The following is a 25080-nucleotide window of genomic DNA, read 5'->3' as shown; positions in this document are numbered from 1 at the left end:
TGATCCAAGCCCATGATGAGAAAATAGGGGGCTAAGCCACAGAGGAGTCAGGGCAGCAGCCAGATGGGTGGACCAAGCTGGCGGCATCATCATGGACAAACACTGGGCAGAGCAGGTCTGGACGGGATGGTAAAGCACAGGAGGGACCAACCCTGGGCCTTCAGCTCTGACAACACAAATGGGGCTCCAGGGGAAGCCACTCCACTCCCCAGCTAGAACTGTGTGGCCGTAATCCCCAAGACGGCACGAGACCCATGCCCAGAATGGAATAACTGGAGGGGGAGAACTGTGAGCCCCACTAAGGACCGAAAGGGCAGCAGAGACACAATCACAAGCCCAAGATCTGCTCAGAATAAGGAGTCCTAAAAGGCCAGGGGAGAAGGGACGATCCTGCTGCAGACGCAGACAGACCAGGAACAAAGGACGGTCAGACTGGCCCAGCCCGACCTCTGTCCCCTGGAACCCCATTACACAGACTAACATAGACTCCTTGCTGCTCAGGCCATCACCAAGGCAGAGCCCTTGCTCAGCCCAAAGAAGGTGATAATGGAATAGAGAGCCAAAAACTGTCATGTACCAGGGACTCCCAGCTTGCCCCTAGGCCACTTAGTCTGCCCACGGCCGACAGTGCCCAGAAACACCCCGATCCAGTCTCAACTGGCCCCTTACCCCAGCCTCTACAACTCGACTAACAGGTGGGCCCCAGTTGCCTCAGCAACTCTATACCCCTGGCCTGAGCAGCAGGAGGCAGTGGGGTGGGGACAGCCCACCTGGTTGGCAACCGCCTGTAGTTTGTTCTTGTCGAGCTGTTTCATTTTCTAAGGGGATGGAAAACAGTGCTGGTTATACTCTCAGGCCTCTAGGATGGGGGGTGCTACCAGCCCCACTCCTTAGGGACGGATTCCACACCCCAAAGTGCTCTCTATTGAGCTGCCCTGCTCCTAACTACAGGCTCACCTCGATGGCAGCATAAGCCTCCCGGAAAAGGTCCCAACTTCCGTAGCTGCAGTAGACACAGCCCAGAGTCATGAAAAAGCAGAAAGAGAAGAAGTACCGATGGTTATAGTGGCCTACACAGTTGTTTAGCCAGGCTGTTGGGGCAGGATTAAGGACAAGACCAAACACACAACTTCAGGGGGTGTCCAGGTTTCTCTGGTTCATCCTTGGTTCCTGACAACATCAACCAAGCCCAAGGCTTCCTGTCACCAAAGGCGGGAAACTATGGGACTTCCTTGAAGTTGAGGTGAAAGTGTTAAAGCTTTTCAAAGCCCTCACAAGTCCCATCAGGAGATCATGAAAACTGAAATCCTTCAGTAAAATGAGTCTGCCAATACTTCAACCTAACGGGTTAACCAGACATCTGTGTGGGACAGCAGCAAGGGACCAATGGTTCTATCTGGACACCCACTGGACAACCCACTGAACCAAACATCTCTTTCCATCCAATAGATGTTAGCACAACAGTCTACAAAAGAAAGAGCTGTTAGGGATGGGTGCCTTGCTCCAAGAAGATCCATCCCAGAGAGCATGTAAGCCTCCTGCTTTTCCCAGGAGATGTCAGCCCCGAAAACTGCTCTTCTACAGACTTCTCATGAGCCCAGTGTTCTCTGCAGGGTGATGCTAGAAGCCTTGGGTGTGTGGCCCTTAAACCTCTGCAGTGCTCTGGAGCTAAAGAAGGAGGCCTCAGGCAGAAGAGGTAATAAAAGGATACGGCAGTGATGATCCATCTTCAGCACACACCTGTGAGGGAGGGACACAGGCTCTGTTACGGTGGCCAAGGATCTTGAGATGTCAGTGCCAATCCTTTCCTATAAGGACCAGCATCCTGCTGAGGTGGAAAGGGCACAGACTTTGAGGAGAGCCAGGCCTTGCTTCAAATCCTGCTTCGCTGGCTACATGACACTGGACAAGCTAACTCGGGGTCTCTTGCCTACCCTGGCCCATCTCTCTGAATCTCACTTTCCACAAGCGGTGATAATGTGGAACTTGCAGGACCATCCTGAGGACCAGGTGTCCCGATATAGAGGGCACACTGCCTGGCACATGACGGGTGCCTCATAAATGTCCTGTCAAATTCCAGGTCTAGGTTCTGCCCTAGAGCTACAGCAAAAGGGCCACAGCTGGGGCTCCCAGAGACCCACCTATTGCAGATGCTGCAGTGGTGTGTTCGGGCTGGCTTGGGGTTAATGCACTTCTTACAGATGGAGACTGTTGTGATATCATTCCTGCCCTGTGCAGAAGGAGAAAAGCACCATGACAACTGTGGCAGCACCGGTTTTGTACCTCCAAAATACCAAGGCACTCTCCCTCCGCACTCCTGGGACTGGCTCCAATAGGCTGCAGTTCTCTCCCTCCCCCATGCCCCTGAGGGGGGACCCACCGGGGGTGGGTATCCAGGTGGAGTGGTGATAGCCTGGTAGTAATGGAAGACGATGAGGATCAGATTCCAGTGACTATAGAAGAAATGCCAGCAGAGTCGTGGCACTGAGTAGGTTTGAAGGATGAGGGGCAGGACACACAGGTAGGCGATGGCCACGATGGAGCTGGTCAGCACGATCACCAGCACCACGAACACCTGCCGACACCAGGGAGGTCAAGAAGACGCAGTGAGAGAGCTCGCCAACACCCAGAGTAGACTCGGGGGTTTCCCCAGGGTAGGAGGCCAGTGTGGGTCCAAACCCAGTGTAGGTCCATCAGACCCATGTCCCTCTGCTACCCCCAAACATCCCTTCTCCTGTCCCCAGGCATCACTCACCACCCCACACCAGCGGATCACGTTGTCCACCAGCCAGTAGATTGGCTCAAAGGCAGCATCCACAGCGGCGTCACTGCCCCCAAAGGAGTTGTAGAGCAGGGAGCGCAGGCAGACCTTGCCATAGCGCCAGCGCTGAACCAGGCCGCGGAGCAGAGGTGGGCAGCGGCGCCTGTAGCCCAGGAGCAGAAGCAGGCGCAGGCAGAGGCGGGCGGGGCCCAGCAGCAGGCTCCGCTGGCCCCGCATGGCTCCTAGGAGAGCACCCAACTGTGAGGGGCCAGCCTGGGTCCTGTCCCTCCCTGCCCCACCAGTGGGGAGCTTAGAGGCAAAGACCTAAGACTGAGGCCCGCTGGGCCAGTCAGTAGGTGTGGGAAGTAGGGAGGTGACCCAAGCCAAAGCAGGGTCTCTAGAGTTATCTGCGTAGATAGACCACTGGGTGGAGCCCGACCAACGTGCACAAAGCCATCCATGTGCCTCTGAGGGCCTGGCCACAGTAGCAGAGGTGTCCCGGCGTCTCCTGCCTGCCCTGGCCCATTGGCCTACCTCCTAACAACTGTCTTCACCAGGAACAGCCAGTGGGGGAGTGAGTTCACAGCATGTGGATCCGGCACCTAGATCTTCCCTGGTGCTACCTGAGTCTTGGCAAAAGATACTCAACCTTCCTGCTGACGTTACAGGCCTGGTGGCATGAGAGTCCCTGTGTCCTGTCAGGACAGCTCAGCTACCCCTTGCATGACATAAGATGCTTTGTCTCCAATTCTAGTCCCAGCCCCACCCCAAGCTTACTGAAGCCAAGACAATTTCTGGTGTTCAGAGCAGAACACCACCACAGGCAGGAGACACTGGCAGTGGGAGGAGGGCTGGTGGCTCCTGAAGACCACAGGGCCTGCCCTCTGAGTGATGAGTCTCCCCTGCCCTGTTCTAGTTGGACACTAGAGAGCTTTCTCTGCGGCTGCTGTCATTGGCCCCAAGCTTCCCAACCAACCTTCCCGGCTCTTTAGCCCCGTGCATGGCTCCTCTGCAAGTGCCTCCACCTCCTCCATGTGGTTTTTACCTCATCTAATAGCCACAGGAGGTCAGCTGCCCAGGCAATGCCCAGAAGAGAAGACACAGATTCCTTCGATGACAGTCTCACCAATTCTGCAGATTAAAGGCTTTACCAGAAAGGAAATTATCTGATTTTCTCCTACGGCTACTTTGTCCTCAGCAACTCCACTGACTTATTTAACAGGCAGCTCAAGACCCAGCAGAAACTGGAGGAGGCTTGCTCCACTGTAGGGGTGGTTTCATTTCAGTAACGGGAGCAAGGTACTCGCCTTGCACCCTGGCTCATCCCCACAACAGGCCTTTCAAAGAAAACGAATTACCTCCTTCCACAAGCCCTCTAAAGACCTAAAGCAAAAAGAAATCCAGCAGACAAGGCCAGCAAAGAGAAGACAGACAATTCAGTAGGGACCTACTCTCTGTACCAGGATAAAGTAAGTGGCCATTCCCATCACCTCCGAGGGTCTAAGAGAATTAAGGGGCAGTGTAGAAAAAAGAAAAAGGAAAAGCTCAAACTTCTTCTTGCCTCCTTTGAGTTGGACTCCTATTGTGTGGAATCATGATTTGGCTTGAAGCATGAATTTTCGAATAGTATACAGCTAAAATCTAACGTAAGAGTGGGACAAAACATTTTACCCCATAGCAAATCCAGGTGACTTAGGTCATCCGCACCATTGTTCATTCCCTTTCTATGGCTAATGGAGAGTTTCCTATTTACTAAAATACTTTTTATAACAATAGCTTGCAAATAAGATGCATTCCTCATCTGTAATAAACATGAATTATATGCCATCTCTCCTGTCTACAAAAAAAATCTTCCTTCTCTGATTCTCCACTTTTCAGCTTGTTCTCAACCACTTCCAGAATTACTGAGCTCTACAGGAAATGCCTGCCTCAAGGACTAGACTGACCAACTCTCACCTGCCCCATAACTCGACTACTTAGGGTTCAATTCTGCCCTTAAGTAGTTCTGTGACCTTGGGCAAATCACCAAACCCTGTTGGGACTCAATTTTCTTGTGTTCCCATTCAGTGAGAGGGTAGGATTAAATACTAAGGTCCCTTCCTGCTCTACCCCTTTATGATTCTATATATACACTTGGTAAGATGTAAACGAAATGTTTATAAAGTGCTTAGCGCAATACCTGGATCATGGAAGTGCTCAATAAATACTTGTTGAATGAATGAACTGGAGGGATGCTGAAGTGGAAAGGCTGGTCAGATGTCTATCTGTCCTACAAATAACAGCAAGGACACTCCTGCCAACATGATAACACTAAGTAAGTGTCCGCTGAGAAATGAAAACCATTGTTAGAATCATAGCACTTAAGAGCTAGAAGTCATTTTTAAAAACTAGTCCAACGAGAAATCAACCCAAACATGTAAGCTAAAAGCTTGTAGGTGCAGAGCTAAAGATCAGATTTGTGTAAAAGAGCCTGAAGCCAAGCCCACCACACCCCTTATTTTAGCTAGTGGGGTTTGGGGGGTATGGGAATGCCAGGGAAGAGATATGTAGTCCATGGGGCCACAACTGAACATTTCATCTCAGGAAATTGAGGTAAAGTAGACATCAAAAAATTGTGTGTGGTAGGGGCGAGGGGTGGTGATGGAAGTGAACAGGGCAGGAAATAGAGCACGCACAGTTTCGCCATCACCCCCAGGACAAGCTCTGAGCGCTCTGATCCCTCAGTAGTAGCCACTTAGTGACATCTGCCACCAGATCAGAGAGGACTGCAGGCCACAGCACCCCCCTCTTCCCAAGGGTCTAAGTCACCATCTCTTTCCCAAGGGGAAACCGTATATGAGGGACATAGGGGTGGGGGTGGGAGTACACACACAGATTCCAAAGCCACCAGAAGGCAGAAGAAACTGAGAAGAAGATCGACAAATCTCATTTGGACAAAGGCTGTTCTCAGGATGTTTACAGCCTCAAGCAGCAGATGTCAATCATCAGTAAGAGCAGCATTTTATTCATGTGCAGACTTCCCTTCCAGACTAACATGCTCCGCTTTACAGGATCCGACAGCAAGATCGGAAAGCTGCAGTTACAGAAACCAGGGAAAGGTTTTATTTCTCAAAAAGGCTGGCGTGGTCAAAGTATGATGGGCAGGAAGTAAAATAACTTGGGTACCGGTTTGGTCTCTAGAGACACTGTACAAGTCAAATCCTATCTCTGGGGCTGAGTTTCCAAATCTGTGAAATGGGCGAGCTGGGTGGGCTGACCTTCCAGTTCCGCGCCTTAAGGCTGCCCGGAGGGTGCGCTCCGCCCGGTTCGAGGGCAAGGCCGTGCAGAGCAAGAACTCACAAGGCCCCAGAACAGGGCCCGACCCTAGAAAAAGGGAAAGGACCGGGCAGCAAAGGCCGCGGCTTCGCTCTTACCTGCCACCGGCCGACTCCCCAGTCAGCCAAATCGAACCCTGCAGCCTCCGCCGCCGCTCACTGCCACCCTCTCCAGCTCGGCGCCCCGGCCCAGCCTGGCTCAAACCAACCAACCATGGCCCGCAGCCCACAGCTCCAGCCTCCAGACCCGGACCCACCGCCCGCCCATCCTTTTCCGCCAGCGCAAGCGCATGCGGGCCGGAGCTCCGCCCCCGGGCTCGTCCCGGGGCAACCTGGGAAATGGAGTTTACATCTCAGAGGCGCTCCCTGTGATCACGTGATAAAGCTCACCAATTGGCACGTTTCTTACTGCGGAACTGCACCTGGATGTTGGCCAATGAGAGGTCGGCTTCATTTTCCTCCGGACTTGGGACAGGGGCAGTCATGGCGCCACCCGTGAGGTACTGCATACCCGGTAAGTCAGCGGTACCCAAAGCGAATCCTGGGCAGGGACGGAGGCAGGAAGGCCCGACGACCAACAGCTTCTGCGGACCCGTGGCTGATGCAGCGTTTTTTCCGCAGGCGAACGTCTGTGTAACTTGGAAGAGGGCAGCCCGGGCAGCGGCACCTACACCCGGCATGGCTACATCTTTTCGTCGCTTGCTGGCTGCCTGATAAAGAGCAGCGAGAACGGCGCGGTAAAGGGGGCGGCTTCCCCTCTTCTCCGTCTCTGCCTTTCTCCTAGGCTGCCTTTGATTTCGCAGTTCTTAGGCAGGGGACCTGCGGGCGCGTCTTCAGTGCCTCGTTCAGTAGAAGAAGTTGGTCTCTTAAGTTTTAACAGCTGTAGTCCCCGCTGCCGGGCACTTAGCCATCACAGAACAGTTTTGTTGGTCCGGCTTGGTTGTGTTGCTGACACTCGGAGAAGCAAGTTGGGGGAAGAGTGGAGGCGAGCTCAGCCCTGCAGTGAGCTGAATCCTGTCCGAATGTCGCCTACCTCTCCGGCTTTATCTCGCTCCCCTACCCGAGCCTCACTCTCTGCTGTCTAGTACTACTGGCTTCTTTCAGTGTCGCCAGTGCGCCACAGAGCCTTTGTACACACGCTCCTCTCTTCCTTAGCCTATTCAATTCCTACCTACCCTTCAGATAGCCTCACTAGTATCACTTTCTCAGAGAAGTTCTCCTAGACACCACTAGTCGAAAAAAGTTTTGTTTTTGTTTGTTTTGTTGAACACTCACAAAGAGCTGTATTCTTCCCTTTCTAAGCACTTAGCTCAGCACGTAATTAAACACTCAGTTATATCAATAAGTTCCCCATTAGACCCTTCTCCCGTACACTTCATGAAAGCAGGCCTCACTCCCATAACCTCCGCGCCTAGCGCAAGATAAATGCTCAGTAGATGTTTGTTGAATGCCTGAGTAATCTTATTCTCCCTGGTTCCAGAGGCTGATCCACGATTAGCTCAGGATCAGATAAGCAGTTCTTGAAGGAGCAGCTTAAAGACAGGGAGCATAGTAGAAAGAGGATTCAGAGTTAGAACACTTCAGTATTGACTAAACCTTGATTCTGCTTTAGATAAGAAACTTAAACCCTCTGGTTTTAGGTTCTTCCTCATCTATAAAATGAGAGACTTTTTATTCGATCAATTTGGGAATTTCCTTAGGATTTGAAAGTTTGTTCATTTCATAGCTATACATATAGCTATGTATGGAGCATTTTCATCTGCCAGGCACAGTGCTGACCTCTAGGGATGTCATAATGAGCCAGATACACATGGTCTGTTATCAGGGGGCACAAACACAAACTGTAAGCAAATATATGCTCAAATGAATGTATGCTTACAAATGTGATTCCTGCTCTGAAAGAATATTACGGGGTACCATGAGAACATGTAACAGGCAAACCCACCCTAGTCAGAAGTGACATTTAACCTGAATCTAAAGGATAAATAAGAGTTGAGTGGGTGAGCGTAAAGAACAGGTTGAATAGAGATCCTGAGATGGGAAGAAATTTAGTGAATTCGTGAAACTGAAAAAAGGCCAGGAGAGCTGAGGCATAGTGAACAAGGGAGAGATTAATAAAAAATGAGGCTCAGAAATACCTTGCCTACATCAATAGCCAATACCATGCTCAAGAGGAAACTCTGTTAAGTATTCCCTTAAAATAGAAGTAAACAAGTATGGCCACTATTATATAACATTTATTTGGAAATTCTAGCCTGTCTGATAAAATGACAAACAGAAAGAAAGGTATAACTTTGGAGGAAAGAGTCACATTATCCATGATTACAGGCAATATAGTTGTATGCCAAAAAACTCTAAGAAAATCACCAGAAAACTTAGAACTCATCTGAAATGGTTAGATTATGTCTTCTAGCAGCTTTCTTCCTGTGGCCCCTTGGCCATCCTATAGCCTAAAATTTCTAAGGCTTTCTGCTCTGGGCTTCAAATGAATCTGTAGTCCACCTGCCCTTGTGACCTCAGCTGTGGCCCAAGGCATTCCTATATTATTCTCAAGCCACAGACACTTTTACCCAAGACTTAGCGAGGATATTCATGTTTTATGGTTCTCTTTGTAGCTTCCTGTCATATCTGTGATGAGAGAAACAGAGTCCCAATTACTGCCAGATGTGGGAGCTATTGTAACCTGTAAGGTAAGTTGGTCCTAACCTCCCTGCTTAGGATACTGTCCAATGCTGAAATAATGATCATTGTAGAGCTGCACTGTCCAATATGGTAACCAGTAGCCACATATGGCCATTTAAATTTAAATAAATTAAAATTAAACAAAATTTAAAATTTATTTTCTCAGTTCCACTAGGTACATTTCAAGTGCTCAATAGCCACAGGTGGTTGGTGGCTGCCATATTGGTCAACACAGAATATTTCTATCATCACAGAAAGTTTTACTGGACTATGCTGGTCTAGAGATTTCTAGGATAATGATCAATGAGGTCAAGTTCAAGCTTGCATAGTTCTTTCACAGAGCTGATTCCCTGAGTTTGAATTTTTTACTTTTGTCTGGGAGACGGGGCACCAAAGGGTGATAAGGAAGCCCTTTTTTTTTTTTTTTTTTTTTAATAATTATTTATTTGGTTGTGCCGGGTCTTAGTCGCAGCAGGTGGGCTCCTTAGTTGCAGCATGTGGACTCCTTAGTTACAGCTCGAGGACTCCTTTAGTTGCGGCTCACCAGCCCCTTAGTTGTGGCAGGCGGGCTCCTTAGTTGCAGCATGCGGGCTTCTTAGTTGTGGCATGCAAACTCTTAGTTGCTGCATGCATGTGGGATCTAGTTCCCCAACCAGGGATTGAACCCGGGCCCCCTGCACTGGGAACACAGAGTCTCAACCACTGCGCCACCAGGGAAGTCCCAGAGGGCCCATTTTTGAACATCTGAAGCAAAACTCTTTCTGCAGAGAAACAAAAGATTTGATAAAGTCTTTGAGGGGAAGTACAGATTAATGTGGTACTGGTCAGTAACTATAATGTATCAGTACTCCCTGCCCATCCCCACTCTCTGCCAGTTAAATTAACTTGCAGCTCTTAGTTTTTCTCTATAAATTTCTCCAGCAGAAAATCTATGTGGGGATTCCCTGGCGATCCAGTGGTTAGTACTCCGAGCTTTCACTGCTGAGGGCGTGGGTTCAATCCCTGGTCAGGGAGCTAAGATCCCGCAAGCTGCGAAGCGTGGCCAAATTTAAAAAAAACAGAAAGGGAGAGAGAATGTATGTGTTATTTTGAAAATAACTGGAGAGGCAGTGATCTAAATATTATGCAGCAGCTGAAATGGAGACTTAAATTATGTTCACACTACAGGGCTCATAGTAAGATCTGTTAAAGGTCTAGCTAGATTTGCTATATACTATAAATATACCCTTGTGTATTTATGTTAGACTTGTATATTTTTCAAAATCTATTCCATATTATTTGATTTCCACAGTAACTATTAAGTGGCCAGAGTGGCTCTTATTCCACTTTACGAATATGACTTATACAGGGATAAGTAGGAGTTAACTTGTCTTAAATTCTATACTTAGTAGGGTTGCTTGGACCAAAACCCTAGTCTTTCCTAGTTTATCCCTGCCTCCTTCAGCTGCCAACAACTAATACTCACTCTCATGCTGCTCTTTTCTCTATTCCACAGGTCTCTAGCATCAATTCACGCTTTGCCAAAGTACACATCCTATATGTGGGGTCCACGCCACTTAAGAACTCTTTTCGAGGAACTATCCGGTAAGAAGTATTTTTGTCTTCATATTTGCCTCAGCACCTGGAATGAGATTAGGATAGAATGGGAGCCTAGAATTTTTAGGAACAATTACATTCTCTATTCCTGCCCATTTCTCTCTTCTTTTGCGCTTTGATTCTCTCCAGGTAGTAGCCAAAGAAAACGTTAAAACATGTGAGTTAGGACAAAAGGAAAATATTAATGATATAGGGCTTTAAATAAAACAAAAAGAGGGGCTTCCCTGGTGGCGCAGTGGTTGAGAATCTGCCTGCCAATGCAGGGGACACAGGTTCGTGCCCTGGTCTGGGAAGATCCCACATGCCGTGGAGCAACTAGGCCCGTGAGTCACAACTGCTGAGCCTGCGCGTCTGGAGCCTGTGCTCCGCAACAAGAGAGGCCACAATAGTGAGAGGCCCGCGCACCGCAACGAAGAGTGGGCCCCGCTCGCCGCAACTAGAGAAAGCCCTCGCACAGAAATGAAGACCCAACACAGCCAAAAATAAATAAATAAATAAATTTATTTATTTAAAAAAAAAAAAGGGTTGAGCTAAGCTGGAGATTAGCATTGTAGGGATGATTCATATCAAACAAAGTAGAAAGCATTTTAGGAAGTACCTTTCTTTCTTGAATTTAATATCAATTAAACCCAGGACTGTAAAACAATAAAAAGGGTAGTGGGTGAAATGGTAAATTTTTTTCCTATGGGTTCTTGAGAAGGAACAAACAATTCTTGTGAGCTAGATAATTTAACGTCTGAGGCTCTTTCCACCCTCAGGATTCTGTGTTGTTCTGTGGTGCTTCTGTTCAAGCTCTCCTAAGGCAGCAAAGTTCCTTATCCTTCTCTGCTAAATCTGATCCACTTTTCTCTAGTGGGAGGTAGTGATACTGCTGCTCTGTGTGATCCAGGAATGGGAAATGTGGTTTTCTCCTCCAGGAGAGGACTAGGGATACTTCTTCACCCTGCTCCTCTGGGTGGCAGCTGGGTCCCCATTAGGACTTGTTCTCTCTGGTCTTGTAGCTCTTTGTCTGCCAGGAGTCTGCAGGATAATTCTTTCTCACAGATAATTAACCTTTCTATTAATTCTTTTTTCTTTGCAGCAAGGAAGACGTCCGAGCTACTGAAAAAGACAAGGTTGTTGGTTGGTTCTTTTTTTTTTTCATGGCTTTAGGAATCTCAATCCTTTTAAATTATTCTAGTGAATTTGAAAGGTCTGTGGAAATGTGGAGTCCAAGGAATTTTAAGGTGTTCCCTTCTGGAAGGTGTGGAATTCACTTCACTGTCCCTTTCCTCTTCATTATCATTTTTGTTCACTTTGTTGACCAGAGAGGGGCTAGTTTACTCTTTGCCTTTGAAGCCATGGATTTATTCATTGCTGTTTCCTCAGACTTACTCTGGAGCCTTTCAGAGCAGCTATAGTACTTTTGTCCAAGTCAGATTCCTGATCTGGTTACTGAGTTCAAAATCTTTCATTTATGTGATGATGCCACAGAAACAATAAAAGTTGTTGATTGACTTGAGTAGTGATGACTTCTACCCTCTGAGATTAGAAGTAGACTGGTTCTGCCAGGGGTGTTAATAGTTTCATGTAGACCTGATTCAGAGCTTTCACTTAACACTCCTGTTCTTTCTTTACAGGTTGAAATTTATAAGAGTTTCCACCCAGGGGACATTGTCTTGGCCAAAGTGGTATCCTTTATTCCCCTCAGACTTGTGGTCCTTTGTCAAAAGAAGAAATGGAAGTAGAGAAACCACTCAAGTGTCTATGGGAGGGAAGGCTTATAACTCTGTTTTCCTTTACCAATGTGATGTGACTAGATCTCCCTAGGTGATGCGCAGTCCAACTACCTCCTAACCACTGCCGAAAATGAGCTGGGAGTGGTGGTGGCCCACAGTGAATCGGGTGAGTTTGTCCATGCTTCCACATGCTTACCTTTACCTGGGAGCTAGGGTTTGGGATTAGTCCATTGTTTTCCCTCATTTCCCTTGTTTTTTAATTATCTAAAAAGCAATACTAGTATAGATACTAACTACTGAGATTAGAATGATTCTCCTTATATAATCTAAGGAAAAGAGGCACTCACTCCATAAATCAGTGGAATAAACAAGGTTTTTTTATGTATGAGGTGAGGTTCACTAGGCAGCTTGGTGACACTTGAGTTCATACCCAGCTGAAAAGAGAAGGGTCTCAAGCAAATATTTGGGGTCCCATCTACAACTCCACCTTTTTCCTTCCAGGTGTCCAGATGGTTCCCATCAGCTGGTGTGAGATGCAGTGCCCTAAGACCCACACTAAAGAATTCCGGAAAGTGGCCCGAGTACAGCCTGAATTCTTACAGACCTAAGAAGCCACACTTTACCCCATGCATGGGAGTAAGCTCTTTCCAAGAGTACATGTGTGAAAGTGACATCAGGATGCCGTTGTCTTCATTCAGGCACCTGGGGCTGGCCAGCAGCCACCTCTAGAAAAATTTTACTCTGTAGGCAGAACATTTTTCCTGTGAATCATTCAGTGGATTTCATTGAGTGATAAATTTTCTCTTTTGGAGGCACCAGCAAACCAACTGTATGATGGTGGAAATAGCCTGTTGTTTGTGACAGTCTTATAAATATGTATTTTTTGCTGTGACAAAGAAAACATTTTTACAAAAAGAATTTTATGGTTTCTGTTATATTGAGTAGGGAAAAGAATCTAAACAGTGTCATGACATTTAGAGCAGGGTCTTGCCTGGTGGCACCGATTAACAGACATGTGTTATGTGCTTTCTTGCTCTAGACAATGCCTAATTGCCAATCTTTTTTGTATATTCTGTTGTACATACTTTTGCTTGAGTACTTGCTATGTGTCAGGCACTAGGTTAAGTACTTTATATACATTCCCTCATTTAGAGAGATTATGGTTTAGTGAAAATTATGGGACACATGTGGTGATTCAGGTAGCATGTGAGTAATTCTGAAAGTAATTTGGTAAACAAAGTATTACTGATACAGTAGACACTCCAGGAAATGTTAAATCTGAATTGAAAAGAGAGGTACAGAACACTATCATGTGAAGTGGCCAGGAAAGGATTTGTAACATGAAGTGAAAGGAATTAAAGAACTAAGATAAGTGAGGTGAAGATATTCAGAGCAGAGAGAGAAGCCCAAGCAAAGTGCAGAATCAGGAATGTACACACAAGCTTGAGGACAAGCAAAGGATGAGGATTAAGCATGGGGAGGTTGCAGAGAGAATGAAAGGAAAGATGAATTATGTCACTTCTTGAGATGTTATTAGGGAGCCCATGTCTTCTCTGTGAAGTGAGAATTGTTGGGGTAAGCTTTGGAGTCACCCCACCTGGGTTTGTGTCCTCTAGTTGCCTTAAGCCGGGTTATACGTTGTTTTGTTTTTTTTAATTGAAATTTTTATTGACATAATTTTAAGTAATAGCAGTTTTAAGAAATAATACAGAGACCCCTTATGTACTTTTCCCAGTTTCCCCAGTGGTGACATTTTGCAAAATAATAATATGCTGTACTATTAACAATCAGGATGTTGAACTGATACTTGAGCAAATTATTTTTATTTCTTTAAGTCTGTTTCCTCATCTGGAATAGTATGACCTCATAGGATTATTATGAGGAAGAAATGTATAAAAGTGGTTAGTACACACCAATATTACTGTTATATATTATTGTTGTTATTATATAACTGATTGCCTTCTATCAGGTATCTACTAAATGCCAGGACTTAATGCTAGATACTTCAGTGTAGTTTGTATTGATATAATCAGTCTCCTATTGATAGATATTTTTAAACTTTTTTTCTTTTACAGACAGTGCTGCATAGAAAATCCCTATACCATATATCTTTGTGCATGCCTATGATTCTTTTGCAAAACAGATTCCTAGCAGTGTAATGCTGAGTAAAAGAATATGCATATTTAAATTTTTGGTTCGATTCTCCCTTATTGCCTTGCAGAAGGATGCTACCAATTGATTTTCTCAACAGTATTAGCCATTTTACTTATGTTATCTCTGAACTTCACAGTGACCCGGAAAAGTAGCAATTATTTCCACATGTTACAGATAAGTAAACTAAGGCTTAGAAAAATTAATAAATCTCACAGACATCAAGAGGCAGAACAGTGTTCAAACTCAGATCTGTTTTACTGTAAAGCCCGGGCCCTTCCTTCTGTACCATGGTGCCTCATTTTTCCAAGTATTGAACAGAAACCTCAGGCATGAAATTAGAGGCTCTCCAAATTGACATTGGTTAATTAATTATAAGTGCTTGTTGGACATCGTTCATTCATTATATAAATGTATTTGAGCAACTCCTCTGCCCACCACTGCTCCAGGAACTAGGGAGTAAAGCAGTGAACATGATAGAATCCTTTCCTTGTGGAGCTTACATTCTAGTGGGGGGGACCACTGGTGGGAGACAAATGAAAGTAAACAAATACGGAAATGTTATAATTTCAAACAGTAATTTTAAAAAGTTTCATAAAGAAGAACATTTGAAACAACTGGGTAATGGCCTTCTGATTTGCTGCGAACCAGGTTAGATTTTCTCACCCTTAACCATGCAATATTTTATTACATGTTAGTTGTGTGCCTGTCTTCCCTACTTACCTTAGCTTTTAGGGCAGCATGCTGTCTTCTCTATCTTCGAATCTCCAGTACATGGTACTGTGATTAACACGTAGCAAATGCTCAATAAAAATTTTTTGAGTGTACTCATAGTTGACTGAATAGCTATGCCCAAACAGTGATTGATATGTAGTAATGGTGATATTTGCTAATCTAGAGACAGGGAGAATATTCTTTCTGTGCCTTGGAAAAGTGGTTCTCAGCTTGGGTTAGGTGAACTTCAAAATTGCCTGTAAGTGGTAAAGGGGTAGCAGGGCGAGTGCAGGGAGAAAAAAGACTGCAGGTGCCCTAGCTCTGCTCACGAATCTCATGGGTGAACCTGCGGGTGTTTAGGGTTTGTTCAGCTCCACAGGTGATTCTGATGTGCTACCCTGGCTAAGAAAGTCTTGGAGGGATAGTAGTTGTTGGCCTCCTAGCCATAATGGTAAATGAGGCTGGCTTTCTGTTATTTTCCTGCCCATAAGGCAGGAGTTCTAGCCAGGAGTCTAACTTGCAAGGAATGGAGACTGCTGTAAACTCAAGTGATGTCAGGACATAGAGCAATGTTAATCAAAGCTGATCCAGCCTGATTTGGGTGAAGAGCACTTGATCAAACAAAATTACCAACTTCTGGTCTAAGATTCAGTACAAGCTAAGTAAACTAACATCCCACCAGGCTACTGGAGACTTAAATTACTAAAGGTCTTCCTAGGATTAATGTGTAGATCAAATAAAAAACTAAACTTGAAAAGCAAGATGCTTAAAAGTATTTAAATTTTAGAATAAGAATCTTGATTTAGTTGCAGTAACATTCATCTGGGTTCCAGTACTTAGTAGTGTACCTTCTGGCAAGTTTGTTATCGTTTTCAGCATGTTTCCTCTTCTGTAAACTGGGGATACCAGCCCTTTCAGAGGTTGTCAAGATTGGAGATTATGCAGGTAATGTGCCTCACCCAATGGCTAGCATAGAGGCACTTCATAAGAGCTTTATGGATGGTGTTACTTGCTCCTACTAGAAGAGAAAGGCATTATGGTCTTTCTCATGTTACAGTGATCTTTTCAAAGGCCTTAGAGAAAAGGTAAATGTGAGTAGTGCCCCTTCCCTATTACATATATAATTAGTCGGCCCTCCCTATTTATGGATGTGAAACCTGTGAATACGGAGGGCCAACTGTACTACTCAGTTTTATATAAGGCACTTTAGCTTCTGTTAATTTTGGTATCCACAGGAGTCCTGGAACCAGTCCCCCGCTGCAGATACCAAGAGATGACTGTATATCCCTTTTCTCCTGCATGTGTAATTTTTGAGGATGTTAATTAGTTGACTGACAGGGTTAAAATTTTAGGGGCCAAAAAGAAGGTGTGAATCAAGTTTAAAAGTTACTAATAAAAAAAGGATTGGCTTTTTTAAGTCTAGTAAACAAGCATTTACCTTACATTAAAGAGGGCATAATAGAGTTTCAGAATTTGATTTTCCAGTGTTCGGTAACCAGCACCACTGAGCAAGAGCTGTAGAGAGGCAACAGGAATACAGAGTTCAGCTCTCCAACACTGAAACCCAGTGAGATACATGATACTTGGACCAGGCTATGTAAAGTTGTGACTGGTTGTCCTAAAAGCTCTTAATCTGTCATACAAGGACTTGGGTAATGAGAGACATTTCAAGTTGAACGTTTGAGTTGATTTCCTCAAATAAGACATACCACACATGACACAGAAAATATTGCACGTCACTCCTTTATCATACTGACCTGGAAAAAAGATTTACTACAGTTATGCTCAAATGAGTACTGGGCCTAAGTGGTGGGCCAAGCAACTGGAACATGATTCAGAAATCAGGCACAGTGAAAGACACACTTGGACGTGATCAAGAGGCATTCCGCTGCCATAAAATAATAAGGCGGGGTATGGGGGGGATTCTAAAACACACAGCAGGATGAACTCCTACACCTTAGAAGGCAAGGACCTTATCCCATGACGGTGTAAGGAATGGCTCATTTTCTGATGACCACATGTGGGAATATTTCAACCGCCACTAGAAACCCCAGAAGGGTTTTTTTTTTTAATTTATTTATATATATATATAAATTTTTCTTTTGTAAAAGTAAATGCAACACATAAACATTCAGGATTGATCCCAATCTTTTGGAGTCAGGGAGAAAGTGTTTGATTGAATCACCATGCAGGTTACATTCATCTTCCACTGGAATGACTAGAGCCCCCAGTCACCTGAACAGAACAGTGCCCAGCTAGCCTCTGGGAACACAAATAGGCTCTCTTGCTTCTCCTCATTGGTCACACCTTGGCATGGTTCCTCCCTATCCCCTACTCAAGCAGGTCCTTAGTAATAAACAAACCACTAGCAACGCCCCGCCCCAGTTACTACCTCTCATCGCTCTTGGATAAGTCTTCCCTTGGCTTGGACTGAGAACCATGCCCCAGAGGTGCCATTCTGACTAGACTGTATGAAGGGAGTGGGTGCAAGAGATAAAATGGCTAAAATGGAATTGGGAGCCACTGCTCCCCATCTGCAGCTACAGCTTAAGATGCCTACAGATGTCATCAGTGTGACGTGTGCAGGGGAGAGGTGCAGAGGAATGGATGGGCTTGGGAGGAAGGGTAATCCTTGGGAAAGTAATCTGCTGCTCGACCTCACTTCTTGGCCTTGCCCTGGGCAGCCACAGCCTCCATGGCTTTACGCACGGTCTCTTCATCACCCAGGAACTGCATTGGCTTGATGGGCTTCAAGTTCTTGTCCAATTCATAGACAATGGGAATGCCAGTCGGCAGGTTCAGCTCCATGATAGCCTCCTCGGAGAGACCTGAAAATACACCCCCCTATGATCAGTCAAGCAAGATATGAATCCACAGACCTCTCCAGCGTTGCTATTCATCCTCCAGGTGGGGAAACAGGTCCTCCAAAGACTTTCGTAGGAATTAAAACAAGACACCCTTTCTGGTATTTGTCATAACAGTAATGATCTGTGTTATAGTAGATTGCTCACCCAAGGAATGCCCCCGTAACTTATTTCTCAGTCACTGAAAAGCAAGAAAAAAGGATGAAAGGTATCTCTCCCAAAGTGAGATCTGGAAGCCCATAGTAAAGCAGGACTATATATATCTCAAATGTCCTATGTAGTCCATCCAGGCTGCCAAAACTCAGCACATCTGGGCCTCTAGGCCCTTGGGTGAAACAATTTAAGATGCAAATTGATATTCATCTGTGGAGTTGTACCAGGTTGTGATTAAGAAGGACTTTTATCGGCAGTTTCGACTGGTAATCCTAGTCTAGAGGTGGGCATCTCAAACTGCCATGTGTATCTGAATTACCTGGTGATAGATGCATCTTCTCAATCAGGTCTGAAGTGGGACCTGAGGTTCTGCATGTGTAACAAGCACCCAGTGGGGTCTGGCCGCCTCTGCTTCTGCAGAAGATGCTTTGAGAAACAAGGATAGAGAGTGTGTTTCTCCTAGGAGACAATCTGGACTGTCTCTAAGGCTATCAATATGTCCAGCCCTTTCCTGAAGGTCTCCTTCATACTAAATAAGTCCAGATTAGCGACAGTTCTGCTTTAGCCCTCTTTGAGGGCCCCTCTGAAAAACGTACATACCCTCCAGATGCTTGACAATGCCCCGAAGGCTGTTGCCATGGGCTGCAATCAGTACTCGTTTCCCCTCCTTGATCTGGGGAACTATTTCTTCATTCCAAAAGGGCAGAGCTCTGGCAATAGTGTCCTTCAGACTCTCACAGGAGGGCAGCTGATCTTCAGTGAGGTCTGCATACCTACGATCCTAAACAACAAAAAATCCAAGCTTATCAGTTATTACCGGTTGCATCTGTTCTGCCTATTTCTCATCCCCTAAGGGATCAAAGTGATGGGTGAAAGTCTCTCACCAGGGCACTGAGAGCTTGGGAAAGGGGATAATTATTATCCTGCCCCTCCCTCCCCCATGACCCTCTATAGGGAAGATGGACAGTTCAAAAGAAACATAACTTAGGAAAGGAGAAAAAAAAAGGTAGGCTACAAGGCTCTAACCAATTCACTTTATCTTGCAATTGGCTTAGGAAGGCCCTATCAGCTATGGATGGGTTTTTTTAAAACATGGCAGTAGATGTAAAAAAGATACATTCTTTTTAGATAAACAACATAAACTCTTAACTAAATCTTTTAATAAGTGGAGGTCATTCCTTGGAGAAAGGGGATTACAATTAACTATTTTAGGGAATTCCCTGGTGCTCCAGTGGTTGGGACTCTGTGCTTTCACTGCCGAGGGCCCAGGTTTGATCCCTGGCTGGGGAACTAAGATCCCACAAGCCCTACAGCCAAAAAAACAAAAAAACAAAAAACCTATTTTATCATAAATTAGAAACTCAGCGGGTCTAGGCAGACCCTAATAAAAGCTAAAAGAGGGCTTCCCTGGTGGCGCAGTGGTTGAGAATCTGCCTGCCAATGCAGGGGACACGGGTTCGAGCCCCGGTCTGGGAAGATCCCACATGCCACGGAGCAACTGGGCCCGTGAGCCACAATTACTAAGCCTGCGCGTCTGGAGCCTGTGCTCCGCAACAAGAGAGGCCGCGATGGTGAGAGGCCCGCGCACCGCGATGAAGAGTGGTCCCCACTTGCCGCAACTAGAGAAAGCCCTCACACAGAAACGAAGACTCAACACAGTCATAAATAAATAAATAAAAAAGAAAAAAAAAAAAAGCTAAAAGAGTGAAGCCCAGATTCTAATACCCTGGTCCTGGGTGGAGCGAGCCAAACCTCTGTTTGTCCATACCTTACTGATGTTGCTGTAGAAGGGATGGTCAGGCTCCATCGGAGGTGGTGGGACATCATAGGAGCGCCTCCAGATCTTTACCTGGGCCTCACCGTGCTTGGCAGCAGTTTCTGCCTTATTGAGGCCAGTCAGACCCCCATAGTGTCGCTCATTAAGGCGCCAAGTCCTCACCACTGGCAGCCACATTTGGTCAATGGCATCCAGCACTGTCCAGAGGGTCCGAATTGCTCTCTTCTGCACTGAGGTGAAGCAGATGTCAAACTCATAGCCAGCATCTGGAAATTATAAGTTCAAAGTGATAAGCTAATCAGGTCCACTCTAGAGCAAGAATTTTCTTTCTTTCTTTTTGGCCGCGCCATGTGGCTTGTGGGATCTTAGTTCCCCAACCAGGGATTGAACCCGGACCCTCGGCAGTGAGAGTTGTAATCAGTGGACCGCCAGGGAATTCCCTAGAGCCAGAATTTTCTTACATATAAATTGCATCACATACAGACAACCCAAATGAAAATTATTTGGCTAAATATTTTATTTTGTACACCCTAGCAGGAAAAACAATATTCTGCCTTCGGGGAAGATAAAATTTGTTGATTTATGTTGCAGTTGACAATATACTTCCCAGTGGTTCCCCAATAATTCATCTAACCCAAGGCCCAAATGTACTGTCAACCAGCTAACCTGAGATCTGGGCTACTTTTCCTAATCCCCAGAGTGCTGTGCTTAAGCACATTTTAAGAATTTATTTGCAGGCTTCCCTGGTGGCGCAGTGGTTAAGAATCTGCCTGCCAATGCAGGCGACACGGGTTCGTGCCCCGGTCTGGGAAGATCCCACATGCCGCAGAGCAACTAGGCCCGCGAGCCACAACTACTGAGCCTGCGCATCTGGAGCTTGTGCTCCGCAACAAGAGAGGCTGCGACAGTGAGAGAGGCCTGCGCACCGCGATGAAGAGTGGCCCCCACTCTCCGCAACTAGAGAAAGCCCTCGCACAGAAACGAAGACCCAACACAGCCAAAAATAAATAAATTAATTAATTAATTTTTAAAAAAAAGAATTTATTTGCTTTAATTCTTTCAAGATAAGGATTCAAAAAACTTGGAATCTTTTAATAAATGTAATAGCTAATACTTATAGAGAGCTTACCATCTGTCAGGCACTGGACTGAGTACTTTGTATGTGTTTTATTTAGTCTTCATAACAATCCTATAAGGTTACATCATTACAACCCATCTTACCAGGTGAAAATAGAAACTAGAGGAGTTAAGCAAATTATCCGAGCTCACAGCTATTACACAAAAGAGATTAAAACCCAGGTTGTATGACTCTAAAATCTACCTCACAGGGGACTTCCCTGGTGGCGCGGTGGTTAAGAATCCGCCTGCCAAAACCGGGGAAACGGGTTCAAGCCCTGGTCTGGGAACATCCCACATGCAGCGGAGCAGCTAAGCCCGCGAGCTACAACTACTAAGCCTGAGCTCTAAAGCCCGCAAGCCGCAACTGCAAAGCCCACGTGCTGCAACAACTGAAGCCCATGAGCCTAGAGCCCGTGCTCCGCAACAAGAGAAGCCACCACAATGAGAAGGCTGTGCACCGCAGCAAAGAGTTAGCCCCCACTCGCCGCAACTAAATAAAGCCCAAGCCCAGCAACGAAGACTCAACACAGCCAAAAATAAACAAATACATAAATAAATTTATTAAAAACAAATCTAACCCATAACCACCACCTCTAGCTATCTCCATAGTTTGCTAATTTCTAAGGATCCTGATGTTTGTATTTTAGTTAGAACTGTCACTTCTGATTGATAGTTATTAACATACTTCAGTCCTCTCTAACCTCTGGTCTAGGAGAAATGGGATTTTGAACTCGCAATAATCAGGACACAGCAAGAGCTCTTAGAGGATGCTGATAAAACTAGTTTGTTGCATGAAATTATACCTTCCCTAGAGTATGGAAATCACATCACAATCTCTTCATCCACAGTTCCTTTCTGCTATCGTCAAATTACCTCACTACCCTGAGAATATAATCTACCTATGTCAATTGTTAAACCAAGTTTAAGAGAAGCCACTCATTGGAGAAAGAGCAAATGCTGTGCACTGTCTGATGCATTTGTAAATGAACCTCTCCTCCATACACAGCAGTTACTGAGGGGTGGTATCAAGTTATGTTGGCCCAACCAGTAAGTTACAACTATTTGTCTTACTTCATGTTTCACAAACGATTATTCTCCCTCCCACTTTAATGGGGAGATGGCCCTTTCCTTACGTAGTGGGCCAGGAAAACACTCCTGTTTTCTTCCATGAGGCTACAAGGCCCTCTTTGAAATTCAGCACAAACTTTCCTGCGTATTGCCTCATATTGAGGTTGCCAACAGTAATTAATGAAACGTGAAGTGAATTTTCCTGCCAGCCGTTCAACTGAGAATAAGGCCAGTAAGAACTACACTGATGGGGGAAGGGAGAATTAATCACCAAGAAACTCACCACAACCCACAAGGGAAAAGACACAGATTTCATCACTGAGCCTCACTGACAAGTCCGAGTAGACTCACTTACCATCCCCTCCCTAATCTTTTTTTTTAATTAATTAATTTATTAATTAATTTATGTATGGCTGTGTTGTGTCTTCATTTCTGTGCGAGAGCTTTCTCTAGTTGTGGCAAGCGGGGGCCACTCTTCATCGCGGTGCGCGGGCCTCACTATCGCGGCCTCTCTTGTTGCAGAGCACAGGCTCCAGACGCGCAGGCTCAGTAACTGTGGCTCACGGGCCCAGTTGCTCCGCGGCATGTGGGATCTTCCCAGACCAGGGCTCGAACCCGTGTCCCCTGCATTGGCAGGCGGATTCTCAACCACTGCGCCACCAGGGAAGCCCTCCCCTCCCTAATCTTATGGGGAGGAATGGCTCCCCAATAAGAGGCTGAGTCACTGGGAAGTGACTATCCACAGGGCAAGCCTCAGCTCCCATGCTGAAAAGCTATTGGTTGTTTCACTACATTTTCCACTTGCAATGGAGTGCTGCACATTGGATACACAAGTCAGTCCCCGAGGAAAAGAGCAGTTCCCCTTACAACTCTTAACACAGAACTCTAAAGCCTCTTCCTTCAACTTGGCCATCAAACAAAAGCACAGTCTAGGACACTCCCAGGGATGGGGTTAGCTGGTGTTGTGCAGTGTGGACTCCATCCGCCCCCAGGAGCAAGACGGCATGGGGAAACTCAATTCTTGGTAGCTTCCTCCTGAAATCATTTAAGATTTTATAAACCCTGTAATACTTAAAGCCCTGGTGAATTTAATACGTTATTTTAGGTCTTTTACAGTATTAGAGTATTCATATGGTCTTCATCATTCAGTTTTTGCTTTTGGTCTTTCACTTTTTATTTAATCATCTGTGATGCCCCTAAACAGTTATTAAAATTTTAAACGGGATTTCTTTTGAAACTAATGCTACTAACATTTACTTAAAAACTGAAATAGGGTCTGTTATTTTAAGATATTACTAGTTAAGGCATTTGATCAGTCTTAGAGGACAGCTGCAATTTGCTTTCCCCTAGGCTAGTCATCAGCAAACCACCACAGACCCATACAGTTCTTCCTGCCAGACAGCAGGAGAGAAAATGGCCTCCTTTACCAGCACTTTCCCTATCCTGGCCTCTCCTAACCGGTATGAGGTCACACCAGGCCATCCCAAGGTATTCACACACATCCCCAGCAGGATTACATTTCCCAGACTTTCCGAACCTTTGCTTCATTTCTAAAAGATCTACAGTGAAGGCAAGAAGCTAGAGAGAGCAAACTGGGGCCAAGTACCTGATTCACATCAGCCAGGCATCAGTGACCCTTTTTAATGGCTGCTGCTCTGTCCAGAGGTTAAAAGGGAGCAGGGAAGGATCGGTGGAAGCACCTCCTCGGTCCAGAGATGCTTTGAATTGCTGGCAGCAGGGAATGCTTCCTTATTAGCGTTTCAAAATCACAAAGAGCTGTCTGCCAGCGGGGGCAAGCCTGGGTAAGCAAGCTTATCTCACTGCCACTTCCACCTTTGCCCGTAACAGCCTACCAGTTCCTCGCACCTACTCGGTACTCAACCCCAGAACAGAGACCAGGGTGGCAGACTAGGAATAAGATGTGACCTTGGACAAGTCATCTTTCCAATCCTCACTTTCCCAACTAGGAAAGAGGGCCAGGGAGGGATGGGAAGGAGGGGAATAAAACCTGTAAAATTTATAGGGCTGTGAAGAGGATCTACTCAAATCCTTCATTCATTCATTCATTCACTCAATTACATTTGTGGACGCATTTTGGACACAGGATTTGCGGAATGCTGGTAAACAGCATTCTACACAAGCACGTGGATGTCTTTGTACCTAGAACCCTGTTGGTCGCCCCCCGCCCCTCCCCGGCCCCAGGCGCCGCGTCACTCCCCCACAGCGGGGAGAAGCATGTGGCCTGCCGCTTCACCAGGATCCCCAGCATCCTCTTGAGTAGGCTTGGTTATAGCTGCTGGAAAACACCGGGCATCCCATTTAGCAACCCGTCCCCGAGTTACTAAGTGCTCGGACTAGGAAGAGGGGGAATTTCGCAAGGCCGTGTCGTGGAGAGCGCAGTAAGCTGCGGGGCTACCGCCCGGGTCCTCTTCCTGGCACGGCCACTCACACTCCGCTGGGTGACCTTGAGCAAGTCGATCCCCCACCCTGGGCCCATTTTTTCAACTGCAAAATAAACTGTTGGAGAGAAGGCGCTCTCCGGGGGAGCGCGGGGGCGGCCAAGCGGCCCTCACCCAGCGGCGCCTGCCCGGGCCTTCGCAGCCCCCACCCACTGCCCCGGCCCGCTCCGCACCTCGCAGCGCCTGCCCACCGCGCTTCGCCTCCTCGTGCCCGGCCGGGCTCAGGTCGGCGTCGTACCAGCCGCTGAAGCGATTCTCCAAGTTCCACACGCTCTCGCCGTGCCGGATCAGCACCAGCTTGTAGGCGGCCATGGCTGCGGCTCGGAGTGCGGCGCAGACTGGGGCTCACTGAGATTCCGGAGTCGCGGCCCTACCCCGGCCGCGCCTGCGCGCTCGCGCTCCACCGGCCGGCTCCCGCTCACTTGCTCGGCCAAATCTTTCCACTGGCTCGGGGCCGCCCTCCGCCCGCCGGGTGTACGCATGCGCCCCGTGCGGGCGCTGCAGCCGCCAGGGGGAGGGGGCGCCCTCCAGGACGCCAGGGCGCATGCGGTCTCCGTCGCCGGCCCCGCGTCCGCCGCGGTAGTCACGGAGCGCACGTAAGCGCCAAAGGGAGGTGGGAGCTTTGGGCTGTGCCCGGGTGTGCCTGCTGGCAGGAGTGTGGTCGTATTGCCGTTTTTCATAAGCCCTTCGTTGTAATAAAATGG

General features: G+C 46.7%; 3 protein-coding genes across 14 annotated transcripts in view; 1 reads left to right on the top strand and 2 right to left on the bottom strand.

Moving 5' to 3' along the window:
• The window catches only part of ZDHHC16 (zDHHC palmitoyltransferase 16), a 39839-nt gene extending 33467 nt beyond the window's left edge, over nucleotides 1–6372 (bottom strand). For 4 of the 11 annotated variants that reach the window (XM_082406568.1, XM_082406565.1, XM_082406570.1 and 1 more), the window contains exons 1-7: nucleotides 6175–6369; nucleotides 2756–3003; nucleotides 2381–2575; nucleotides 2142–2230; nucleotides 1712–1740; nucleotides 958–1091; nucleotides 771–818 (exon numbers count right to left, since the gene is read on the bottom strand). In XM_082406568.1, the coding sequence (XP_082262694.1) occupies nucleotides 771–818; nucleotides 958–1091; nucleotides 1712–1740; nucleotides 2142–2230; nucleotides 2381–2575; nucleotides 2756–2998 (738 nt within the window). In that variant the 5' untranslated portion in view covers nucleotides 2999–3003; nucleotides 6175–6369. Of the gene's footprint in view, nucleotides 1–770; nucleotides 819–957; nucleotides 1092–1711; nucleotides 1741–2141; nucleotides 2231–2380; nucleotides 2576–2755; nucleotides 3004–6174 lie in introns of all 11 variants that reach the window. The other 7 variants (XM_082406567.1, XM_082406571.1, XM_082406572.1 and 4 more) reach the window with 7 other exon arrangements.
• A 170-nt stretch (nucleotides 6373–6542) lies between these two features.
• On the top strand, nucleotides 6543–14259 carry EXOSC1 (exosome component 1). Of its 2 annotated transcripts, XM_082406589.1 has the most exons (8): nucleotides 6543–6589; nucleotides 6697–6812; nucleotides 8691–8765; nucleotides 10253–10341; nucleotides 11435–11468; nucleotides 11973–12023; nucleotides 12153–12237; nucleotides 12573–14259. In XM_082406589.1, the coding sequence occupies exons 1-8, from the start codon at nucleotides 6559–6561 to the stop codon at nucleotides 12677–12679; spliced, it is 588 nt and encodes a 195-aa protein (XP_082262715.1). In that variant the 5' UTR covers nucleotides 6543–6558; the 3' UTR covers nucleotides 12680–14259. The 2 variants fall into 2 exon arrangements, with proteins under 2 accessions (XP_082262715.1, XP_082262716.1); XM_082406590.1 differs by lacking the exon at nucleotides 6543–6589 and having other exon boundaries at nucleotides 6749–6812; nucleotides 11435–11475.
• A 2404-nt stretch (nucleotides 14260–16663) lies between these two features.
• Nucleotides 16664–24817, bottom strand: PGAM1 (phosphoglycerate mutase 1). Its single transcript, XM_082406592.1, has 4 exons — nucleotides 24550–24817; nucleotides 19722–19996; nucleotides 18554–18734; nucleotides 16664–17764 (listed from the first exon to the last, which is right to left on the bottom strand). The coding sequence occupies exons 1-4, from the start codon at nucleotides 24686–24688 to the stop codon at nucleotides 17595–17597; spliced, it is 765 nt and encodes a 254-aa protein (XP_082262718.1). The 5' UTR covers nucleotides 24689–24817; the 3' UTR covers nucleotides 16664–17594.
• Nucleotides 24818–25080: the final 263 nt, after the last annotated feature.

Source organism: Balaenoptera borealis (assembly GCF_965194805.1).
Source record: "Balaenoptera borealis genome assembly, chromosome: 10".
Classification (NCBI taxonomy): Eukaryota; Metazoa; Chordata; class Mammalia; order Artiodactyla; family Balaenopteridae; genus Balaenoptera; species Balaenoptera borealis.
The sequence above is the reverse complement of the archived record's forward strand: the minus strand, read 5'-3'. Positions and strand labels throughout refer to the sequence as shown.